At 47.3% G+C, this 25,646-nt stretch overlaps 1 protein-coding gene across 2 annotated transcripts in view; it reads left to right on the forward strand.

Moving 5' to 3' along the window:
- Positions 1-5,462: 5,462 nt before the first annotated feature.
- The window catches only part of Tmem184b (transmembrane protein 184B), a 37,332-nt gene continuing 17,148 nt past the window's right edge, over positions 5,463-25,646 (forward strand). The window contains exons 1-3 of one of the 2 annotated variants that reach the window (XM_010613034.3): positions 5,463-5,600; positions 23,186-23,435; positions 24,712-24,877. In XM_010613034.3, coding sequence (XP_010611336.1) covers positions 5,569-5,600; positions 23,186-23,435; positions 24,712-24,877 — 448 coding nt within the window. In that variant the 5' untranslated portion in view covers positions 5,463-5,568. Of the gene's footprint in view, positions 5,601-23,185; positions 23,436-24,711; positions 24,878-25,646 lie in introns of those variants that run through there. The other variant, XM_010613023.2, reaches the window with a different exon arrangement.

Consider the following 25,646-nt stretch of genomic DNA (forward strand, 5'->3'; position numbering starts at 1 on the left):
TTTTTTTTTTTTTTTTTTTTTTGAGGCAGGGTCTCACTTTGTAGTTCAGGCTGGCCTTGAACTATGTAGCCCTGCTGGCTTTGAACTCATAGTGATCCTCCTGCCTCAGCCTCCCGAGTGCTGGATTACAGGTGTGTGCTACCATGCCTGGCTTCTAATTCTTATGTTTTAAAACTGAGAGCAGGGATGATACAGTTTCCTTCGTCTCTAAAGCGAAAGTACTGATGAAGAGCTAACTCTGCCCAGGACTTGGGGCATCCTCAGTACACCAGCTTTTGCTATGACCTTATAGACCACTTACTTTGAATGGGAGATTCACACAGTTCGTCTGGGGAGAGAAACATCAAACACAGGACAATTACAGTTGTCACAGTGCTTTCTTTGAGAGAGTATTAGGTCATTCTTAACCTGGGCAGATATTTTTTTGGTGAAGTGATAGTTAAGTTGTCACTATGTGAACTAGTTGTAGTAATCCCAGCATTCTAGAGGGCTGAGGCAAGAGGATTGCAAGTTCAGGACCAGCCTGGACAATTTAGTGACTTAATTGATGCTGTCTTGAAAAAAGGGACTGAGGGGGCCCAGAGATTTAGCTCAGTGATGCCGCACCTGCCTCACAAGTGCAAGGTCCTGAGTTTGATGATTCCCAGTACCAAATAAGAGCTGAGGATATAGTTCAGTACAAAGGCTCCAAGGTTCACCGTGTAGAAAGGAAGGTCAGGTAGGTTCCAGGCAGAGGGAACAGCATATGCAAAGACCTGAGTTCCTATCTGAAAAATGGTGTGCCTTAGACCCAGCACCTAGCAGGTCCAAAATCTTCATTGACTGATCTCATACTCAGGCCAGAAAAGACAGAAAGAGGCCGTGTGGGGACTGAATGGGCACCCCAAGTTTCAGATCTTCTCATTCCCTCCCATCATCTCCCACTCTGCCGTATAGGTACAGTCTGAGGACTGGGTGGTGAAGACTGCTGGATTGTTAACAGGCACGTTTCTTCCAGCTCTGCTTCTCCAAAGGACTGGTGAGGAGAAAACCACATACAGAGGGAGCAGAGGAGCTGGAGTTGGGCAGTATCTCTCCCCATGCCCAGTGGCTGCCTGCTGATGTGGCTGAACCCCTTCTTGGGCAGAACTTGTAAAGTGGTTCCTGACTTCCACTGGTGCAGAGTAGGTGCTGAAATAATTTTCAACTGAATAAATGAACACTCAGATGGGTTAATGGCCTTGCCGATCGGGATATAGCTGGAATTATTCTTGAAAAGTGACAGATGTTAAGGGTGATCAGTAGAGGATTGTTTGGACTGAAGTATCATCCAGAGCTGCGAGTGCCCATTATATAGGCTTGAGTATCCCTGGGGCAGGCTCCTACGGAGGGAGGCAGGAAGCCTGGCAGACACCTCCTTTTCCTCCTTCTGGGAGCGGAAACCAGAGGGGAAAGATCCCACCCAGAAAACCTTTGTGCCTAATCTGCATCACTTCCAGCTCTACTTTGTTTTAAGAAAGCCACACATCACAAAGTGCATGTTGACTCGGAGAATTTGGTGATGTAGATGCCAGTTTTGCAGGCTGCTCTGCTGTTAGACGTGGTACTCATTGATGACAGTAAATTTGGAACACACAAAAGGTTGGGATAAGAATACATATCACCCGGATTTCACAGTGAAGAACAGTCACCGTTGAAGCTTGGGAACATGTTCTTTGTAGTTATGAACTTGTGTTCTGTCATTGTTCACTTAATGTCAGGTCATAAGCATTTACTCATAAAATTTAAAAATGAGCTACAGATAGAAAAAAGAGAAATCCTAATCAGAGCCCTGGGGTCTCTGTGGGAAAGATGAGGTCCCCAACCTTTTTCTGGGATGGCACCATGGCTGAGTAGTACACAGGGCCCTAGGCCTAGCAGAAACCCTGGTGAAGACCTGTGGAAGTCATTTGTCCTTTGTGAGCTTCACCCCCTCAGTGGGGCTCCTCATACCCCTCTGCCAACCTCTTCATGTTGGAAAGCTCAGGCAAGGTTCTGGGTTTGCCAGCCTTGAGCCCATACAGCTAGGAGCTGCTTTGGAGCTTGAGCACGCCACAGAAGAGAGCAGGGCGTGTCCACACAGAGTGCACTTGTATGTCCTCTTTCCCAACCCATGCTCCCCTTGAGGCTGGTCCCCTCACTGGGAAGCTTTGATCTGTGGACCTTTCATCTGGGCATCAAAATGGGTCCCAGGATGGCCGCCTCCTGCCAAAAAAAATGTGGAGTGAATTCTGCAAGTTACTGCATCTGTCACCCTGAACAGATTTTCAGGTCAGACAGCCTTTCCACCCTAAGGGACAAATGGTACCTTTATTTTTCTCCTGCTGCAATCCCCAGAGACAGCCTGCACCAAGGGAGGCCCTGTCCTGCTGGCAAGTGGCTGAGAACCCCCTCTGCTGGGCGGAGCTGTTCCTGAAGCCCTATGGGTCATCATTTACAGAAAAACAACTATCAAACCGCTAACCCTCAGTCTGCACCAGAGCCTCTTGCTCTCTGCCTCCTGCAGCTGTGGACTTTATTTTATATATTTTTAAATTTTTAATTAATTAATTAATTTTTTTGATACTAGGGATCGAACTCAGGACCTTGCACTTGTGAGGCAGGTGTGGTGCCACTGAGCTAAATTCCCAGCCCTATGGATTTTATTTTATCTAGAATAAGCAGTGAGTCTGAGATCCCATCAGCAATCAGTTTGGGTGCCTCAAGGCACAGTGAGAGGTGTTGGCAAATGGCGTGTGTGCTGCAAGGCTACAAACATCAATTAATATTAGCAACTAATTACATTAATGACCTTGCTGAAATTTGTGTAGGGCTTTGCAACTTACATGTCACGTGTCCTTTCATTTTATCCTCCCACTGGCCTGGGGAACCTTGGAGTTGTTATTACTATTTTGTAGGTGGAGAGCCTGAGGCTCAGAAGGGAAAATTGCCTAACAGCCTGGGAAAGAAAGCAGCAGACTTTCTGGTCTTCCCTGCCCAGAGTGGCCACCCCAAAGAGCCTCTTGTCCACTGGAAAGTCCAACATATTCTGGTCAAAACTGTGAGCACCCCAGGAGGCAGCAATCTGCTCTGCTTGGAGTGGGCTGGATGGCAGTTGAGCTGGGGCTGTGTAGACAGTGGAGGTTGGCGGGAGGAGAGGTGGGGAGGGTTTTCCAGGTAGTGGAACCACCTGGTGTGCACACAGTAGGCAGAGGCACAGGCACTGCTTGGGCCTCGAGGAGATGCAGCTATGCAGGTTTCTCAGTCTATGTTACTAGGACATAGGAAACTCTAGATTTACCAAAACAATGTGTCTTTGCTTTATGAAGAACTATTAATGCACTGTGTATGAGTTAGAAGGATTTTTGTATTATAACCTGTGTAGTTAAGCATGCTTTGTTGTTCCAAGTTCCTAGCTACCCCAAGCAGTGGGCTCAGAGCTTGGGTGGAGATGGGAAGCTTGACAGGGTTCTTTCTGTAAAAAGTGTCTCCCACTCAGGTGGGGGCAGAAGCCCTTTCTCTTTCATCCACAGTTGTCAGTAGCTGGGCATGATTTGGGGAGGTGGGAGGGAGTTGCACCTTACTGCACCTCCTGAGTTCTCCTCTCTCAAGGGACTCACATTCCTTCTGGGGATTGCCTGTGTCCCTCACACACCAGTGGCTAGGAAGGCAATGCTTAGGTAGTGATGGCTGTCATGGAATTATGTAACAGGACCAGGAGCAGGCAACAGAATGTCATGGAACTCGAGTGTCTTGCATGGCTGGGTTGTCCCTGCTGCTTTTGCACAGGATGTTTCGAGTTGCTTTTCTGTCACCTGGATGACGAGAAGGAAGCTGGTGGCCCTCAGGTTCTTTGTCCCATCCCTCCCTGCCAGGCCTGCCTGTCTCCTTGGCACACTGGTGCCTTTACCCAGGGAGGCCAATTTCAGCTGGTACTGTGGTGACTCAGGCTCTATCTACCTTCCCCTGCCCTGGGACCAGAAAGAACGTCAGAGCCAAAGCTGAGAAGGTTTGAGGGGCCTAGTGGGTATAGCCCTTTAAAAAATTTTTTTTGGGGACTGTGCTAGGGACTGAATTCAGGGTCTTTTGCGTGGTAGGCAAGCGTTGTACTACTGAACTACACTCTAGCCCTTTTTATTTTTAAATTTTGATCCAGGATTGTGCTAAGTTGCCCAATTTGGTCTTGAACTTGTGATCCTCCTGCTTGTTGTGGGGGCTCCCAGGCTCTTGCTTTTCATCAGTTGGTTCTGCTTCCTCCCCCAGATCACACTGCCATGCTGGGCATGAGGTTCGTCTTTTGGGTGTACACCTCAAGTGTGTTCTATCTCTAGCAATATTTTTCTGAGTTACATTAACACCCAGCAACTGCACTTGTAGGAATTTGCCCTACATATGTGTTAACAGGTATGCGAAATTACTTATTTGTAGCCTTAGTCATCGCTGCTTATTTGGTTGTTTTTTGTTTGTTTGTTTTGGTATCAGGGATTGAACTCAGGTCCTTGCACTTGCAAGGCAGGCCACCGAACCACTGAGCTAAATCCCTGGCCCCATCGCTGCTTATTTGGAATAGCAAATGGACTTGTTGCGTGCCTGTAATCACAGCAGTCAGGGAGGCTGAGGCAGGAGGATGGCAGGTTCAAGCTCAGCTTGAACAAGTTAGCAATTTAGCAAGATTCTGTCTCAATTTTAAAAAGGCGTATGGCGATGCGGCTCTGCAAAAGCCCTGAATTCAGTCCTCATTAAAAAAAGATTCAACCTAAGTGTCCTATTCACAGAGAGCCACAGACATATTATAGCAGGCTCAAGCCACAGAATACCACACAGCCATAAAAAATAAGATGGAGATTCATGCCCTGAGATTGAACACTCATTAAAATAGATTTCTGGATTGGGATGTAGCTCAGTGATACCTTGCCTTCCTGGCAAGCACAAAGTCCTGAGTTGGATCCCTGGTACGGGGTGGGGGGTGGGGGGAGATAGATTGCTGGATGAAGGAATCAGGTGTGCCCCTGAGCGTGATTCTGGATCCATAAATTTGTACTTTAGTGTAATAGTAGCTGACTCTGCATCTCAGTACCTTTCCTGAGGAATACAAGAAGCAATCTATGTGCTTACCCACTTGGTATGATGAATGGCAAGGTGTGTGCTTGTGTGCAAAAGTGGCAAAACAGGATTCTTACCCACATTATGCTTTGTCTAACTGGCTATGCGTATGTTTATTTTAGCTTCACAGCGGGTCCAATAGACTCACACCACTCTAGGATTTGTTAAAAAAAAAGTTTGCTTTTGATTTTTCTGGTATAAGTAGCCCAATTCAGTACAACGGCACATGAAAAACCAGATTTGCAAGTTTTGGAGGAGGTCAAAAGTGAATCATCAGATTACTCATGCATGAACGATGAAAGTGATCCATTATGGTAAAATACGTGTTTTCCTAACAGAAGAGTGGTGTGGGTTGTGGTGATGATGACGATGATGACGATGACGATGATGACTTTGACATTGGCCACCCGAGCCAAAGTTCCTATGACAGTGAAATGGAGCAAGAATTGACTGAGACAGACACAAAGAATGCAGACCTCCTTGATGAAGAAAGTAGCAATGTGAGTACATATTTGACTAGTTGAAATGTTGCAAGATGGATACACAGGAAAATGGAATGATCCATGTTAGAACTAGGTCCAAAAATATAATGAAGGTCTTGCAGGAGTGAAACATATTGGACAGAAAGCCAGTGCTGCCATTCAGGTTGGAAATTGTAACACAAAATACTACAAGATGCTGTGAAATACACAAAGGCTGAAATGCAAGTAAAATGTTCTATATGCACCAGTAACCATATTCAAAAATATATTTATTATAACACCTCACTAGCTGAACTGAAAGCATTCATAGGTCTGCTGTACTTAGCAGAGATTTCTCAGGGTAATCGCAGGAATGTAAAAGACTTGTGAAAAAGTGATGGGTCAAAATATGGCATAAAAATTTATGCCTTGTAGATGCAAAGACTTATTATGCTTTCAATTTAGACATTTATCCTGGAACTCGGCTATCTAGTCCTTAGTCCTATAGTAATAAACCAGATGATGTTGTGAACATACTTGTTCCCATCTCCCAAACTAATCAGAACATGACATTTGACAATTTGTTAACCAGTTTCCAGTTGATGTTACATTTACTAACAGAGTACGAATTGACCAGTGCAGACTATTTCCAAATGAAACAATTGCAATTTTAAAACAGGGAATTGTATAGTATAATCTTTGAATTTCACAAGATTTACATTTGCCCTGTGAATGGCAAAGAAAAGCAAACTGGTACTGTTGACGTCAACATTGCACCATGATGGAAATATTGGTAGGGAAACCTCAACAAAAGGGAAGCCTGAGGTGGAGACTTTCTAGGACGAAACCAGAGGTGGACCAGATGTTATGAGTTATACTGCAGCTCTGATGTCACACAAAACAGAAAGCATTGGCCAGTGGGTGTGTTTTACTCAACACATGAGAGGCATGCATAGTTTGATAGTTTATGAAGAAAATAACAAGTGTGAAATATCGTAGAGAAATTTTCTTAGAGGTTTGGGACTGGAACTCATAAGAGATCATTTGCAGCAGAGGAAAAACAAAATGTTTCTGCCCGGGGTACTAAGCAAAAAAATGTGGAACACACTGGTGAGCTGACAGGTGAACAGGCAGGCACAGCATCACAAAGGCCTCTTACAACAACAGGAGAACCAAAAAGATGTCAACTGTGCTCTACAAGAAAGAACAGGAAAACAAAGCATACGTGCTGTCAGTGTAAGTGATACTTATGTGTGGAACACACAGTGGTCATGTGTGAGGACTGCCTTGGGTGTGACAGTGGAAGAAAAGATTGAGTAGTACAGTCTTTGGATTTCAGAAAGATTTACATAGGCCTCATGCATGGCGAAGAAAAACAAGTTGGTACTGCTGATGTCAACACTGCACCATGATGGAAACGTTGACGGGGAAACCTCGGCAAAGCACAAGCGTGAGATGGAAATTTTCTACAGCAAAACCAGAGCTGGACTAGACATTGATGAGCAGTGCAGCAACTCTGATGCCACTCAAAACAAAGCACTCGAAACATAAAGCATCAACACAGACGTTGACCTCTATTCTAGATGCATGATACATATTAAGAACTTACTGCTTTATTTTACTGATATTTTACATTCCTGTTAACTTACACTGTAGAGCATAAGAAACTCCCGACAAAACAGCAGGATCAGTGAGATGATTGTGGTAGACTTTTGTTTGTGTTTACATTGTAGTTCACATAGGCTTTCATTTCTGATGTTATCTCTTAGGTTTTGTAAGCAAGTAAACAGCAGATGTGAAAATGTTGGTGCCTCTTCTAAACACACAATACATGTTACGAATTTACTCATTCCTAAAAAATATTATTTACTTATTCCTGAAATCCCAGCACTTGAGAGGCTGAGGCAGGAGGATTGCTGCAAATTTGAGGCCAGCCTGGGCTGCATAGAGAGTACAAGGTCAGCACGAACTACATAGCCTGTCTCAAAAAACAACAAAAAAAGAGAATTTGATACTTGTTTATCGATATTTTTGTTCCTATTAACTTTACACTGTAGGATATATATAATAAGCGCCTGACAAAACAGGAAGACTATTGAGATGTCAGATATGTCCTACAAAAAGTCCAGGAGAGCAAAACACATGTGCTGTCGGTGTGATGCATGTGTATGGAACGATCTGTTGTCTTGTGTGTAGACTGCCTTAGGTGTGATAATTGAAGTAAAGATTTTTTTTTGTAAAGTGTTATTCATATTTTCATTGTAGTTCATGTAAGAATTTGTGTTGTTCTTTTTTAGACTTTGTATACCAAAAAGTCGATGTTGAAAATTTTGATGCTTTTCTATAAATAAATATTAAAAATTCCTACTTTTTCTCTCTTCTTTTTTTTTTGTTTTTTTGAAACGAGGTCTCACTATGTAGTGCAGGCTCGCCTTGAATTCATGGCAGTCCTCCTGCCTCAGCCTTCTGAGGACTGAGATTATAAGTGTGTGCCACCACACCCAGCCCTTAAAAATTCAGTATGTTATTTTTGTGATTTTTTTTTCCTATTGAGTACTCATTGTTTAGTATAAATCTCATCAAATTAAAATTAACCATTCATCAATAGAAATATTCCAAGAATAAATGTGGATCTGATAGACCTATGTTTATGCACCTTTATGACAAAATTAGTGTTACGCTCTGCAGGGTATACAGCACTGTGTTCTGAAGCCATCATCTGTGTACAAGCGTAGAACCATAGCAGGGCATAGTGGTACAACGCCTATAATCCTAGCACTTAGGAAGCTGAGGCAGGAGGATCTCCTTGAGTTCAAGGCCAGCCTGAACTACATAGTGAAACTTTGTCTCAAAAGACCAAAAAAAAAAAAAAATGAGTGTGACAAGTGCCCTTGCTTAAGTATATGTAAGACCCTTACCCTAGCCTGGGCTTCCCAGGCCCTCTGTAGTGTCCTCACCTTCGCCACACTTGATGGGTTGCCCTGCCCTCTGCCTGCCCTGACCTCTCTCCTTTACCTGGTCACACAGCCTGCTCTGCCTGCCCACCTCACTGTCCACAGCAGCCTCCAGTGCCCAGCTCAGGGTCCACCTCTGCACCCCCCTTGCACCTTTGCACCTGCACAGTTCTCTTTTGGCACTTGGGGCTTTTTACATTGTATTCTAGGTGTCTGATTCTCTACAGGTTGTGGGCTCCTGCGGCAGAGCCCATGTGCCACTCACCACCCCAATTTGTTAGATGCTTGCTGAGTGAGTGATTGAGCAGCCGCCCTCGACATGGTGGGAGAGAAGTGGGGGCTCCCCAGCTCCTGTATTTCATCAGTTGGTTCTGGCTCCTCCCCCACATCACAGATAATTCTGATACCCTTGACCTGTCCTCCTTACCTGTCCCTCTGGGCACAGACAGCCTGGTGTTATTTGAGTACATTTTCTTCTCCCCTTGGAAGGTCTTACAGGGTCAGAATCTTGGCTCAGATACCCTTTGGACCTGGCACACAGAAGGTGCCCAAAGGTGTAGATTTATATTTTTAAACCTTTTATGAGATCTAACTTGCTACATTAAAGCACACAAAGCTTAGATGTACAGCGTGTAGATTTTTACCCCTATAAATAGCTGTATGAACCATTGTCCTGATGAGATGGTACAACATTCCCAGCATCTCCGGGAGGCTCATGACTCCGGGTCATTGCGCCTCCCAGGTAACTGCTCACACCTCCACATTTGTGGCTGGTTTTGCCTGCTGTGGAGCCTTCTGTGAATGGCAGTACAGGATGTACTCTGTGGTGCCTAGCTTCCGCTTGCTACATTGCAAGTGTGATATCCTAATTGTGTTTAACAGACCTTTGTTCTTTTGCAGTGCTGTGGAGGTGTCCAGGGTGTGAATGTCACTCTTCCTGTGTCCATTCTATGGGTGGCCTAAAGGCTTGTTCTCTTCTGCTGTGAAATGTCTTGCTCTTGTCTCTAGGGCACACCTGCACCCACACTGTAGTTGCGCACCAGGGTGGGGTGCTGGTCACCCCACTCAGTACATGTTTGCATGAGTGAAGTTCAGGCTGGCATCCTGGGCTGGAGCTGGGCTGGCCCTGCTGACAGGGTCTCGGGATGTGGAGGTCTTGCCTAGCCCTCTCCCACGGGGCAGGAGGAATGTTGGGCTTTAGGATTCTGTACACATTTGTGAGTGCTGATGGGATTTCAGTTGCCTGAAGAGGTGGTTACATTTATTGAGGCTCAAAAGTCCAATTAGAGCAGCTGAGCATTGGCCCATTGGTTTGCAGTTTGGGAGAAAACAAGGGTGATCAAAATTCAGACTGATATGTATTTTTTTTAAAGGCTAAATTCTAAGGCTGAATTAACCCCCACTTTGAGGGTTTTGGATGTCTCTGTTGTTCCCCTTTATTTCAGCACCTCTTCTCCCATTTGACAGATAGGTACATGGTTGGCTGATTTCTCCTCCCAGGTTGGGAGGCTGTGGGAATGTGGCTGGCCCTGGGGCAGGAGAAAGAGGCAGTACCTGGAGAGGCCTGGGCTAGTTTGTGTTGACTGAGGGGAGAGGAAGAGGTGGTTACCCCTGCTGCAGCTGGCTGGACAGAACCTCCAGCCTGGCCGGTCGATCTCCTCTGACAGAGGGCTGCTGTGGTGTGGGTCAGCCCCTCAGAAGGCTGCTGCTGCTCCCAAAGCTGAGGGACAGGAGCAGCCCAGAGCAGAGGGCTCCTCATCCTTGCCAAGCAGCCAGGTAGACAAGCAGTGTGGTGAGCTTGGATTAGTATACCTCGGTCAGATTGGACTTGGAGTGATATGAAGATGGAAGTCTTGCTATGGGAAGGAAAGGAAAGAACAAAATACCCTCCCAGGGCGCATTAACATTCCAGAGACAGTCATGCCACCCTGCTGCTGGGTCAGGTCCTCCTGTGGCAGCAGCTGCCTGAGCGAGGGTCAAATCTGAAACTAATGAATGATCTGACTTCAGAAAGCTTGGCCTGGGTCTCACAGAGTGTTTAGACCAGGAATTCCCAGCTGGACCACAGGGTGCATTGGCAATGAGACAGGAGAGCAGTAGCAGTAACAGTAGGCAGCATCACACAGCACTTTCCTGTGAGTTGCCCCAGCCTCCCATGCTCTTACTTCAGAGATGTAGGTTGGCCGCATGCCCGTTTTACAGATGTAGAAGCTGACGAGGATAGGCTATGTAACTTGCCCACAGCACACAGCTGCTAAGTGACAGCTGAGAGGTCACTCCTGGACCCAAGACTTGCACAGCCCTTAGACATCTGGGGACCGATGTGACAGGGCAAAGAGGTCTGTGTGAGGAGCTGTTAGCAGGTAACAGCAAACGGCCTCTGCCCTTATCTGTGGGTCCTTTGCTCTTATGTGATAGGGATCAACACAAAGTCCGTGACTCAGGACACACATTTATTGTCATACAGCTTTGGTGCCGCCAGGCTGCCTTCTGTCTGGAGCTTCGAGGGTGGAGGCTCTTGGCCTGTCCTGACTTTCTGAGGCTACTCACATTCCTTGGTTTGGAGCCCCCTCCTTTGCCTTCTGAGGCATCAACAGAGTGCCCCCTACTGGCTTTCTCAGCTTCCATCATCACCCTGCCTTCCTCCCATACTTGTCCTCTGCCTCTCTTACTCCAGGATGGCCCCTGCATCTCCAGATCCCCAAACACATCTGCAAAGCCCCATTTACCATGTCCGGGGATAGAGTCTCGGGTGTGGGGACTAAGACATGGACATCTTTGGGAGGTTATTAGTCAACCCACCCCATAGGGTCTAATAACAGCAAACCTAAAGCTACAATGATGCTTAATAAAATCAGGGTGTGATGGTGTGAGTACTCTCTGGGATTCTTCAGTGCCGGGGCAGGTGGCCACTAAATGTGGCTGGTCTGAGGACAGGGTATCTTTCCTGGAGAAGGAGACAGGTGGGCTTGTGTTGGGCAAAGTGGGAGCTTGTGCCACTCTGAGCTGTTTTCTGGGCTTAGCTGGTGCAGCAGGCCTCACTAGAGCCTGGTTGAATTTGACTCTAGAGCCCACCCCATCCCCGACCTTCCTGTCCCCTGATTCTGTGCTCTCAGGCACCTTCTGCCAGCCTGTTTGGCTCTCTTGGTCCTCTGATAGGAGGTGGAGGGGACATTGGTAAACTGGTCACCCCTGGCTTGTTTCGTGAGCTGGATTTACCTGAGCCCCTTTCCCACATTCCTGTTAGCTGCCAGCCCTGGATCCTGGGCCCTGGTCTGGATTGGTGGTTTCAAGGCCCTGCCTCCTGCTGCTGCCAGAGGCTCCTGCTGGGGACTCACACTGGCCTGGATTCTGTGGTAGGACAAGACCTCTGTCACACAGCCAGCAGAGGGCTTGGTAACTGGAGAGCTGCTGCCAGCTTCCGCACTGTGGGCTGATGCCCAGCGACCTGATGCAGGTACCCTAATCTCTCCCCACAGCTACCTGAGCGTCAGTAGGTGGCACATCTGTGTCCGTGCCTTTGTGCGTGTCATGTCCTCTGTCCCCAGTGCAGCTGTAAGCACATACTTGGTTGTCATCCAAGGTCCGCCATCTCTGGGACCAAAGGCACTGTGGGGACCAAGGAGAACATGTCCCTGCCCTGACACAGCAGGTCTCTCTAGAAAGAAAGGCGTCACGTGACCAAATATTGTCACAGTAGTGGAGAGCACCATGGAAGGACAAGCAGGGAAGTTGTGGAATGCTCAAATGCAAGATCAGGTGACAGGCTGCAATGGATGGAGGCTGTGGTGACAACAGGGAAACATTCTAGACCCCAGGGCTGGAGTTTTATTAGAGTTAGAAAGAACTGCATAGGGCAAATTTAGTTGTTCCCTTGTTCAGTCAAACCCATTGAATGCTGTATCCAGGCCTGAGGCAGGCATACCAAAGACGTGACCTCTGACCTTGAGAGGGCCATAGTCACTGGGGAGAAGATGGTAGGGGTGAGACCTTAAGTGCAGATCACCTTACAGACAGAAAAGGTGGGAAGAATGGAGCACTCTGTGCTTTTCCTCAGTCCCAGGGACCTTCTAGGCCTGTTTGAGTGTGAGCATCTTTAATCCAGAAGCAAGCGGCATTTTGCTGGAATGGACTGATTGGTGAAAAAGTCTCCATCTTAGCAGACCTGCCTTCCTGTCCTGAGGTAGCCCGTGACAGGTGCCTTTGCCCTCCATGGTGTGGTCTCTCCCTACTTTACGGCAGCGGGTGTGACTCGGCTCCGTCCTCTGTCCTTCCTGGTCCTGTACTCTCCTAGCCAGCCCTAGAGCGTAGGGGTGCTCCAGGACAGGTGTTCCATTGCTCCGTTGATTGTCTGATTCTCTTTTCCGTATCTCTACTGTGTGCCTGGTATTGTGCTGAGCTAGGAGAGGTGACAAAGGTGTGTGAGACAAAGATGCTGACAGCTGGCTGAGCTCAGCACAGCCAGACCCCTGGGGCGGTTGTGACATTCTAGGGATGAACTGAGAGTCAGGGGTCTCAGGACCAGCAAGACTCAGACAGGGAGAAAGGCATGTGGGCACATGGACGTGGCTCCTGTGTGCAGGGTCTCCATGAGCTGCCGGCACTCAGTTTGGAGGCTGGGAAGGGAGGCCAGGGGTCCTAACCCCCTGCCAAGGATCCACGACTGTATCCATTGGCTCCATTTTCCTGTGTGCAGAGTGCATTTCCGGAGGTAGGGCAGCATCGCCCTTGAAAGCAAGTATAGGAGTCAGCTACCCTGGGCCCCCTTCCACCAGCACTGGCTTCATTGCAGCTTTGGAGGGCCACCCTGCTGTGTCCCTTCTCTGCTGTACACGAACCAGAACACTCAGAAATCCCAAAGGTTACTACTCCTAAGCCTGCAGCAGACTAATTTTGTGGCAGAAATCTGACCTGAATTGATACAAGGCTAATTATTGCCTTTAAAAATATCTTACCTGGGGCTTATTCCCTATGGGATTACTATGCATTTGATTTTGGGGGACTACCAGACCCCTCTGGAAGTGTCACACTCTATCCAGCTTAAAAGTTCTGCTTTCCTAAACTCACTGGGCCCCAAGGCCGTGGCACAGGACAGTGCACACCTGTGCTCTTCTCCCTGAGCAGTCAGAGGCCAATCACCTGCCCAGCCCAGCTCAGGTGATGGTGGTGAGATTCTACCTCAGCTCTCTGATGAAGTGCCTGGGGCAAGATGCCAGCTGTGTAGCCTGGCCTCTTCGTAGCCTCTGGGTGACTGCGCTGTCAGGTAGGTCACCAGAAGGGGCTGGGCGAGTGCTTGGCCAAGCTTGTCTGATGTCAGCCTGAGGCAGAAGGAGCCAGGGTACAGGTCTTGGGAAGAGTAAGGACCAGAGCTGGCCAGTTGGAGGCCAGGGCTGGGAATTTAGCCCAGTGGCTCCCTGCCTGCCTTGCAAACGCAAAGTCCTGAGTTCAAATCCCTGGTACCGGAAAGAAGAAAAAACAAAATAAAAACATAAGGGGCTGGGGATATAGTCCAGCACTCCTGGGGGTCGGTCAGTCTCCAGTATTGCAAAAGAAAAAAGCACAAGGACCATGAAGCAGAGAAACTGTAGGGAAGGGGGAATGGTTCGGAGGCTTCAGGCTTTACCCCTTTCCTCTGTTCACACATTCCTGCAGTTAACAGACTTTTTGAGCATGGCCCTCAGAATGTGGGTACTGCTGTAGTTCCATGTATTCGTGAGTTACCTCACTATTATACTAGGTATATAATAAACCCTGCTCCAAGTGTGAAAGTCAGAAGGTAGGCTAGATGTAATAATTTTTTTAAAACTGTGTTGTTGATGGTGCAAAGACCTCTGGCTTCCTGTGCTGCCTGTCTGAGGCGAGCAAGCTTTATCATCCAGGAGAGAGCACTTGGGCCTGGCTCTCCATTCCATTTGTTCTGATGCTGGGTTTTAATGGCTGCCTTCCCTGAAAAAGATCTCTGTCCTGGACACATAGCTATGTGCAGAGGAAACACCTCCGTGGCTTTCTTTCTAAACAGCGTTACTCATTTTCCATCACATCCATCCAGTATGCAAAAGATTTGTGGAAATTTGGCTAGTACATTTCCATCCTCCCCAGGGCCAGTCATTTGTTTTTGTAAACTAAATAGAAGGTGTTTATTTTAAAGTTCATGAGCCCAAAACTCACTCAAACACTTTGGAAGTGTTAACAGACTAGAACATTCTGTTACATAGTATTTTAGGAATTCAAATATGAGAGGTTTTCCCTTTTTTTTTTCCCCCTCTATCAGTTTCACTCTATTTTGGTAGCAGAATCCTGCAGCAGTAGAAACACTCCAGATAGGCCTTTTCCCTAAAGCTCTACCCCAGCTTGGGTCACTCAAAGAGCAGCTCCGTCTGTTGGAACAACACTTCTGTGAGGGGACATCTCAAACATGCTTCAGAAACACTTTGTACACAGTGCAAGGAAGCGAATCTCTTCAGACAGTTGTCACAGAAGAATGTGGCGAGGTATGGGCCTTTCTTTTTCTTCTGTCCTGGGGATGGAAGTGAAGACCTTGGGAATGCTAGACAGGCACCTGCCCCCTTCTTAGGCTTGACCACTCTGATTGCTTTCTACTAGGCAACCAGTAAATCTCTGATACTAGCCCTTTCCTCAGTCATTCCTCAGCTCAGTACAGATTTTATTTATTTGTTTACTTTTTGGTACCAGGAATTGAATTGGGGACCTTGTGCTTGTGAGGCAGGTGGAGGAACCACTAAGTACAGATTTTAAAGATTGTGCTGTTTGGCCATCTGAAGATTTTTGGGTTTTATTTTTTTAGGTAGAAAAAAAAAAAACAAAACCCTTTATTATGCCAGCAAGCTGCAGCAAGCTCAGAGGAGTCTGAGCTGGAGTTTTTTTAAGGAATGGTCTCACTATGCAGTTTGAGCTGGGTTTGAACTCACTGTGTTGCCCAGGCCGGCCTTGAACTCATTGACAATCCTTCTGCCTCAGCTTCCTGACTGCCGGGATTACAGGCATACACCACCACACCTAGCTGAAGTGTTTTGTTTTATGTATGTATGTATGTATGTATGTATGTATGTATGTATTTGGTACTGGGGATCGAAATCAGGACCTTGTGCCTGGGAGGCAGTCAGTGGCACCACTGAGCTAAATCCTTGGTCCTGAAGTGTTTTATAATGGGAAAGTCACACACATACAAGGAGGGCACCTGGTGGGGTGACTTTCTCACTGCCCCACAAAAATAAAATCCCAAGTAGGTGTGGTGGTCTGGGCCTGGGGACTGGGGTGGGAGGATCTTAGAAGCCCAGGAGCTTGAGATGCCTGGGCAACATAGCAAGACCTCATCTTTAAAAAAAAGCCAGGCATAGTACTGTACACCTGTCATCCCAGCACTCTGGGAGGCTGAGACCAGAAAATCACAAGTTCCATCCTAGCCTGGACAACTTAGTACCTTAGTAAGACCTCCTCTCAACAGCAACATCAAAATAGAACTGGAAATGGATATAATTTTGTTCGTTTGGGGTTTTTTTTTGCATTAAAAAATTTTTTTTTCAGGTACTGGGGGTTGAACTCAGGGCTTTGTGCTTGTGAGGCAGGCATGGCGCCACTGAGCTAACTCTCTGGCCCTTTAAAATTTTTATTGGTACATTTTAGATATACACAGTGATAACATTCATCATAGAGAATTTTTGCCTGTACATGATGTATCTTGCTGCTGCTTTTTTCTCATTCCCTTCCCCATCCTTCAACTCCTCTTTGCCTCCTTAGTTACAAATTTTGTTTCCATTTTGTTCTTGTTTTTATACTGGGCATTGAACTCGGCACCTTGCACTTGGGAGGCAGGCAGCAGAACCACTGAGCCAAATCGCCACTCCATCCCCTTTGTTTTTCTTCTCAGTACCGGGGATTGAACTCAGGACCTTGCACTTATGAAGCAGGCATGGTGCCACTGAGCTAAATCTGTGACCCTGTTTCCATTTTGTTTGGATGGATATGGTTTAGTGCTAAAGCCTTGTATTTAGTTCTTAGTATTGCAAAAAAATGAAAATCCCAAATGCCATGTTATTTTTTACTGTTCTATATTAATACATTACTATATATTTCTGTATGGTAAAGACTGTTTTTTGAGACAGTCCTGTTATGCAGCCCAAGCTGGCCAGAAACTTGCTGTCCTGCCTCAGCCTCCCAAATGCTATAGGCATTCGCCACCATGCCCAGCTGATAAAGACTTTTAAAGCTTTTTTTTTTTTAAACCGTGTGCCCTTCTGTAGCTATAGTAACATCAAAGCCATGGGCCTGGGGGCAGTGCTATAAACTGGACCACAGACCTGATTCTCACCGATCTCCCGTGGGTATGTCATTTTCTGTAGCTTTATCATATGTAGATTTGTGTAAACACCACAACTGAAAATACAAGCTGTTCTGTGCCCTGGAAAGGCTCCCCGGTACAGTCTCCTCATTGCTGTGTCCTCTTCCAACCAGTAATCTAGGCTCCATCTTTATGGCTTTGTTTTGAGAATGTTGTGTACATGCAATCATACATTCTGTGGCCTTTGGAGATTGTCTGGTTTTCTAAACAGGATGGATGCCCTTGGGACCATCCAGAGGCTACAGATGTCAGTATCTGGTGGTTTGCACTGCGACTGGCGATCTGTGGTCCAGATGTATCCCTCCGTGTAATCTGCACCTACTGGAGGACATCTGGGTTGTTTCCAGGTGTGATAATTACAAATACAGCTGCTGTGTACATTTGCATACAGAATTCGTGGAGATCTAGGTTTCCATTTCTCCAGGATAAATATCTACAAGGGATTACTGGGTTGAATGGTGGTTGTTAGTTTTATGAGAAACTGCCAAATTTTTTTCTGTGGTGGCCATGCTGCACTGTTTTGTCTTCCTGCCAGCAACAGATGAGGTGTGGTTTTTCTACGTCCTCACCTAGCATTTGATGTTGTACATGTTTCTTAGGTTTGTAGATATATGTTGACATCTCGCTGTGGTTTTAATTTGACCCTTAATGGCTAAAGTTGTTGGCCATTTCCTCGGCTGCACATCTGCACATCTCTTCTTTAGTGAGCTGTCTGCTCATGTCTTTTGCCCGCTTCCTAGTTATGTTGTCTTGTTTTTCTGTGGTGGAGCTGTGGAATGTCCTGCTTTCCTGGAGCAGGATCCTGGTCCCGGCCCAGTCTGTGGCCTGCAGACACATTTGACACTGGCTCCATTTCAGTGGGACTTTCCTTCTGTAGATCTGGCTTCTGGCTGCTCAGAACACTGGCCTCCTGCTAGGTTTCAAAGATCTCGGTGTCTTCTAAAGGCTTTAGAGTTTTACATTTAAATCCATGGTCTATTGTGAATTAGTTTCTGTGGATGGTGTAAAGATTTAGGTAGGGCTCTTATCTTTCTTTTTGCCTCTGAATATCCAGTTGTTGAGCATTCTTTATTGAAAAGATTATTTTCTCTCTATCAATAAGGAATTTTAGAGGGCTCGGTGGCACACGCCTATAATCCCAGTACTCATAATCCCAGTGCTTGGGAGGCTGAGGCCTGAGGATCGCTGTGAGTTTGAGGCCAGCCTGGACTACATAGTGAGATCCTATCTCAAAAACAAAACAAAACAAAACAAAAACAAGAAAAGTGGGAATTTTAATTTTACATACCCACCGTGCCATTATCCATATAGCAAAATTGGTAAGATTTCCTATGGCTACTTAAAAAATGTTTTTTAATTGTTGGTTTGTTGGCATGGGGACCCAAACAAAGTCCACATACATTATTTCCTTATGTTGCTCACATCTCTTATTTTGTAATTGCCGCTCTTTGTTTTCTGTACTAGGTATTGAACTCAGGACCTTGCATTTGCAAGGCAGGCGTGGTGCCACTGAGCTAAATTCCCAGCCCTGTTGGGCTGGTTTTCTTTTTTTTTTTGTTTTTTTGGGTACCGGACCCCAGCCCTTGGGCTGGTTTTCTTTTTTTTTTTGTTTTTTTGGGTACCGGGGATTGAACTCGGGTCCTTGCGCTTGCAAGGCAGGCCACCAAACCGCTGAACTAAATCCCTGTCCCTGGAGGACTCTTGATTTGTAGACTGCTTTCTCATGGTGTCCCACATTCCGTTCTTCCATCTTCTCTTTCCTGAATACTGGTGGTTGGTTCTGAAGGTGCAGTTGGATTCCAGTCCATGCTTGGCCCCAGGTCCTTCCTAGGTGGGGCTATGCACTTCCTGTGCACCCTGGGAGGCCCAGGTGAATGGCTGCCCTGTGTTTTTAGCATGGATGTTGGTTGTGGTGGAGAGAGCTTGATGCATCCATTACAAGTTTTTCTTCACAATTTCCCATCAACTGGAGACTGGATAAGGAAGATGTGGTGTGTTTTTTGTTTTTTTTTTTTAAATAAAATGGAGTACTAGAGATACTTATAGCTAAGTGGATGCATATCAAGGCCATACTCTTAAGTGAAATTAATGTCACATATATAAATACTGAATAGTTTCTCTGGTGTGAAAAACTAAAAGTGAAAATAAGGATCAAAATGTATAATTGATATCATGTAATAGGAAGAAAAGGTCTAAAAGAGTAGAGGAAGTGGGAGGGATAGGGGAAAGGTAAAAAGGGAAAAGAAAAAATATGTGAAAAGGGAAAACATGGAAACTCTTTGTAACCAGGGAAGGGTGGAGAGGGTGAAGGGAGGGCTGGGGAATGGGGAAAAATAAGAACGAATATAAGTCATCTAAAGGTACAAGATCCCCAATGGTGAGTGTAACTGTATTCTGTACCTAAACTGTACCAGTAAATTTAATAATGATAAAAAAAATGTTTTTCTTCACCTTACTGATTTAATCATCATGTCTACATCACTGTTTGTGTTAGGAGTTACAAATTGTCACTTTTCATTCTGTTATTCTGTCTCTGTTTATTAACAGGGCTTCTGTAAACCAGAACTTCACCTTATCAATTATGTAGTTACCCTGAAGAATTACAGATGAGGAAACTGTGACCCTTTTTTTCTTTTTCTTTTTTTTTTGGTACTGGGGATTGAACTCGGGTCCTTCGGCTTGCGAGGCAGGCGGCAGAACCACTGAGCTAAATCCCTGGACCTTACCTTTTTTTTTTTTCTTTTTGCTGTACTGAGTATTGATCCCCAGTACTGAAAAAAAATTGTATTTTGAGACAAGGGCTAAGTTGCCTGGGCTGGTCTTGAACTCGGATCCTTGTGCTTGCAAGGCAGGCAGCGGAACCACTGAGCTAAATCCCCAACCCCAGGATTCCAGTTTAAATGTCTGAGGGGAAATACAGTACTTAATCCCAGCACTTACGAGGCTGAAGCAGAAGGGTCCCTGGAAGTTCCAGGCCAGCCTGGGCTACATAATGAGACCCTGTCTCTCGAAAATACATGTATTTTCTGGGGGAAATCTTATAAAAACTCTTAAACCATTAGGTACCATGTTGGGGGCTATAAAATCAAATTCCACATCGCCAAGGTATAGATAACATTACTTCAAAGTTGGTGTGGGAAAAAAAAATCAGATAATGCTTGGAAAATGACAAAGATTTAGGGGTATTTGTACTTCCTCTACCCCCACCCCATGTTTATTCATTTAATTTGGGAGAATAGACAAAATGATGATTTACAACCCAAATCTTTTTTAAGAAACATTTCTGGCTGTGGTTCTCTACTTTGCAGCCATGCTTATAAGAGCTATTCTTAGACCTATCACTGTGTCTTTTTTTTCAGAGCTTGCCACTAGTCTTTATATAGACACTTTCTCCATTTTTGAGTTTCTTAAAATAGATGTCTTCTCCATTTTTGAGTTTTTAATCTAGCTCCATCTCTTGTTTGGTGTGGTAGAGCTCACTTATGCATAGGAAAATAGAAATGTAAAGGGCTTCCCTTAGGTGGCAGTTTAGAGTAGAGAGAGATGGGACAGAGGAAGCTGGGGACACTTGAGGGGGCTGGCGCAGAGGCAGGAACTGTGGGTGGGCAGCAGGCCAGGGTGCTGTGGACCACAGGGTCAGGCCCTGGCTGCTGTGCATGGGAAGGCCAGGGGAGAGACCATGAGAGGTCAGTCCTATGAACTCAGGGTTCGAGCCAAGGTGGTCACATCCAGGCTTAGCAAGTATGGTCAGGCACCAGAGTCCCTGAGGTCCCCATGAATCTGTGCCAGGGACAGAGATGTCAAGGAGTTGTAACCCAAGCTCCAGCCAGCCTCTGACAGCAGTGGCCACACCCTGCTCCCTGTTTTCCATTTCCTGAGCTGTCAACTATTGCTTGGCTGCTTTGCAGATCATTACCAGAGTCTGAGTTTAAGCAGAGTTGTCTTACAGATTCTTTTCTGGGTCGTGTCGGCTGCCTGTCCACAGGTGACAGCATCAGAACGGCCGCGGGATGTAGGTTCTGATGCCCTGAAGTAGAGGGAAAAGCTCCTGGCTTCCTCTTTTCCAGCTGCTAAACCAAAATGCCACACAGTCCTGGAGGGAAGTCCAGTCAAGGCATTGGCAGATTCCATTCTGGTGAGGACCTACTTCCAGTTCCTTCTCACTGTGTCCTTGTGGGTGGAAGGACGAGGGGTCTCTCTGGACCTTTCATGAGGGCACTGGTCCTGTCCGAGGGCTTCACCCTCAGGACCTAATCACCTCCCAAAGGCCCTTCCTCCTGTGTCATCACCTTGGCAGTTAGGTTTCAGTGTGGGCATCGCACCCCAGCGGCACATTCCAGGTGGTCCTGATTTGCTCTTGGAAAGTAGTTTTAACCTCTGGCTCAGCCATGGCCCCTGAGCAAAAGCTGAGAGCTCTTCTGTAGGCCATATCTGGGTTTACTTTGCTTCTTTTCTTTCTTTCATTCATTCATTCATTTATTTACCCATTTATTTTATTTTATTTTGTTATACTGGGGCTTGAACCCAGAGCCTTCACACTGAGCACCCCCACCTTTGGTTTATTTTGAGATAGGGTCTGGCTAAGTCATTAAGTTCCCCAGGCTAGGCTTGAACTTACAGTCCTCCTGCCTCAGCCTCCAAGAGTGCTAGAATTACTTTTTAGTGTGAAGTTATTCATGTGTTCCTGGGAATACTAAAGTCACCACTAGGAAACTACCTGGAACCCCAGTTCCCTTTCTAGAGAGGAATTTCTTCCTCAGAGATGCTTCCTGTGTCCCACATGCACTCAGCTTCTTTCCCACTGGAATTTTTCCTGATGCCAATTTCCTCAGCTCTTTATGTTACTGGTAATTCTCTGTAAGCTCCTCAAATTTCTTTCACAATAAGGAGTGAAAATAGATAATAAGGTTGAACGTCATGAATGGTCTGGATGCTGGGGATTCAGACAGACTGAATCTTGTTTTAGAGCAGGTGGGAGGATAAGCACAAGGGAAGGTGAACCATGTGCCATGTGGCATGGATGAGGGTGTTTGCTGGAGGGAGTGGAGGGGGCAGGTTCAAGAAGGGGGATTCCTGAACCAGCAAAAGGTGAGCAGCTCGGGGCCAGGGCGTAGCTCGGTGATGCATTGCTTGCCTGCCTAGCACCATCACCACCACCAGAAAAAAGCAGTTTTAAGGTGCACAAATTGGAAAGGAGCCAGAAAGCCTCCAACACACCTGGGTGAGGAGGAATGGGTGTCAGCCACTCGGGAGACTGCAGAGAAATGGCAGAGACCAGGGCCAGCCCTTTGGTGGAGCGATAAAGTGATTGCGCTGCATTGGACATACAGGGTGTGGGAGCCAGCCATGGCCTGCTGGCGTCTGACATTGGAAAAATAACTTCTTCTACCATTGAGGTATTGATACAATCTATGACTCTGTCTGTCTGTTTATTTGGCTTTTCTGAGACAGGGTCTCAGCTATGCAGATGAGATTGACCTGGAGCTCACTGTGTAATCCAGGCTGGTTTTATGGGATTACAGGTGTGCACTCAAGGACCTTGTTAAATTTGTTTGTTCTTTGACCCTGTGATGGGAGGAACTCAGAGATAGCCAAAAATCTGATTTTCTCTGTAAGAGTCAGAAAATCCGGTCTTTGCATACGAATAGTTGCTTGGTGCTTCCTGTTGGTGTGCCTTTAAAAGGAGCAGTTTCTGTGAAATAAATCAGACCTCTTTTCTCCACACTATTGAGTGTGCTGTCCTTTCTCGATCCTTACTTCTCCCCAACTCAGGGACGTTTGTGTTGTGACGGCTGGATCACCACACAGGGATGGGTGTATTCCGCTGGCAGTTATAATTCAGTGTATGCTCCGCTGTGGCAAGTGCAGTGTCAGTAGTCAGCAGGACAGGCTTCTGCCTGGAGAGTTTGTGTTGTCCTGGGGAATATAGGAAGGAATAGGTGGGTGAAGTGGACCCTGGAGGAGAAAGCAGAGGGTCAGGAGTGCTGTGCGCACGTGTGTGGGACGCGTCACGTTTGAGCGGGAGTTAAGATGGAGACCTAGAGGAAGTGTGAGTTCAAGGAGCCAGCTGGAGGTAAGATCAGAAAGGGGGACAGGGCCCGTGGGACTGTCGGGGACTGGCATGGTGAGTCAGCTAATTCCAGTGGAAGCTGTCGAGCATTTGGCAGAGGAGGCCAAGTGTGGTCCGCTGAGGTCTTGGGAGGCTTCAGTGGCAGAGAGAGATGGCTGCATTGGTCGGTGGCTGGAAGGTGGACGTAGAAACGTCCAAGATTCTTTCCTGTGCGTGCTCACCTGGGATTTCTTTTCTCTAGGCTTGCCAGTCACTTGCTCCTAGGGATCCTCTCAGGAAGCCTCCTGCTGCTGGCCACCATGACTGTGAGGGGGGCTGCGCTGGCCCCAGATCCAGCATCACCCACCACCGCAGCAGCTTCGCCCAGTGTCTCTGTGACCCCCGAGGGTAGCCCCATGGCCATGGAGCAGCCTGTGTTCCTGATGACCACTGCAGCCCAGGCCGTCTCTGGCTTTTTTGTGTGGACAGCCCTGCTCATCACCTGCCACCAGGTACCCAGGCTCCACAGGGACCCTAAAGGAGCATCCTGCCAGGGTTCCAGTCCCACAGCACTCGACTTAGGCTAGGCCAGCCCAGGTGGGGTAGCCTTGTAAACCCAGGTTCTAAGAGGCCTCAGCCAATAGACTTGATTTTTGGCTTACCCACCAGCTCAGCTGAGAGCAGGTCAGGCTTGGGCCTGTGACTCCAACATCCCACAGCTTCAAGGCTTCCTTCATCTGATAGCAGAGGGGATGGGAGTGTGAGGAAGACACCCTGGATTCTTGACCACCTCGACCTGGAAATGATGCTTGTCACTTGTGCTCATGTGCCGCAGAACTGGGCTTACTGTCTAGGACCCCTTTGTAGAGGAGGAACTTGAGAGCCGGAGGGGGATGGGGGAAGGAGCAGACCTGCACACATGTCAGTAAGTGGCAGATCTGGGAAGGAAGTCAAGTCTCCCATCTCCTGCACTGGAGGCACCAGAGGAGGCTGTGTGGCCTGACAAGAGGTCTGACAGCTGCCCCACGTGGAGGGCAGGGTGTGTCTGTCAGGGCCCTGTCTCTGTCCCTCTTAGGCCCATTTATGTCTAAGGCATTGGCTCAGCATGTGGGGGATGTTTGTTCTTTCTTTCCTAGCCAGGGAGAGCCAGGACAGACACACAGGATCTGCTGGGCCTGCGGCTGGAGGTGGAGCAGGTCCTGGCAGCTGCCGGGAGCTTTCACTTCCCCTGCTTTTTCCCATTGCATTTTACTTCCCTCTTCCTGGGGAGCCGCCAGTGCAGCCTCGGGGGTGATGATGGGATATAAAGTGCCTCTTCAGCCATATCCCACACAAGTGAGGCTCCTGTGTGCCCTGTCCAGTCCACCAGCAGTGCAGGCCCTGGCCAGGCTGAGCCGTGGCCAGATGGCCTTAGCCCAGGCTTTTAGGGAGGACAGATAGGAAGGAAACACACCTCCTTGAGGGCCTGGGAGCTGCACACTGTGAATTCTCTGCTTTGTCCTCAATGGCGCTGTAGGCTTCAGTGTAGTCTCACAGGCCCTTCCACCTGCAAGGTCAGCCTGTAGCCTCTCCATGGTACTCAAGCCTTACGCAGCCTCTTTGTTTGATTCCCACCATGGACGTTTTATCATCCACATTGTACAGAGGACTTGGGTTGGGGTGGTCACTTACATCTAGCCGTAGGAGTAAAGGGTGGAGCTAGAAGTCAGGCCATGGGGCAGGAGGAAGAGGGCCTTGGGTTGGGCAGAAAACAAGAAGCATGATATGTAACCCACCCCTCTGCCCCAGATCTATATGCACCTGCGCTGCTACAGCTGCCCCAACGAGCAGCGCTACATCGTGCGCATCCTCTTCATCGTGCCCATCTATGCCTTTGACTCCTGGCTCAGCCTCCTTTTCTTCACCAACGACCAGTACTATGTGTACTTTGGCACTGTCCGCGACTGCTACGAGGGTAAGGGCAATGTGTGGGCTGGGGCTTGCCAGAGGGCCTGGGTAGCAGGCGGGATGGCTAGGGTGAGGGGTGTGCATTGCACCTTCTTGCTTGGGACCAGAGCCACACGCCCCCTCCTCTGTTCCTCACCGAGGGCCCTCAAGACCTCATGGGGACTGGTCTTGAGCACTCCTCATTTCCTTGCCCACCTCAGGGTCTCCATCCATTGCAGATCTATGGGTGCCTGAGTCTCCCCTCACAGACATGCTGTGCCACTAGGGCTCCCAGAATACCTTTTAAGATTCCAGGAGGCAGGGACCCCTCTTGGGGCTTCAGCTCTCACTTCTGGCATCTCCGATCAGGGTAGCCAGCATGCAAGCAACTCATCTGTGGAGAGAAACCCAAGTAACCAGGTTCCCATGGGTAGAGATTTATCCAACCATCTGTGACAAGTTAATAGCAGGGCTGAGCCTGTGCCCACCCATGTCTTAATTCAGAGGGCTTTGTCCTGTGAGGTATTCTACTGGGCCTTGGGAAAAGGGACACACTTCCTCTGGTGGACCTTGGTCTGTTTGTGGAGAAGAAATAATCATGCCTTTCTGCCCTGCCTTTTAGCCACAGGCAGGGAGGAAAAGATGGTCTTTTAGCCAGTCATATGGTGGTGTACTCTTATAATCCGAGTACTCTAGGAGGCTGAGGCAGAAAGATTACAAATTCAAGCCCAGCGTAGGCAATTTAGTGACTTAGTAAGATCTTGTCTCAAAAAAAAAAAAAAAAAAAAAAAACAAGA

The sequence above is a fragment of the Fukomys damarensis genome, unplaced genomic scaffold (genome assembly GCF_012274545.1).
Source record: "Fukomys damarensis isolate Sample0158 unplaced genomic scaffold, DMR_v1.0_HiC HiC_scaffold_19, whole genome shotgun sequence".
Taxonomy (NCBI): Eukaryota; Metazoa; Chordata; class Mammalia; order Rodentia; family Bathyergidae; genus Fukomys; species Fukomys damarensis.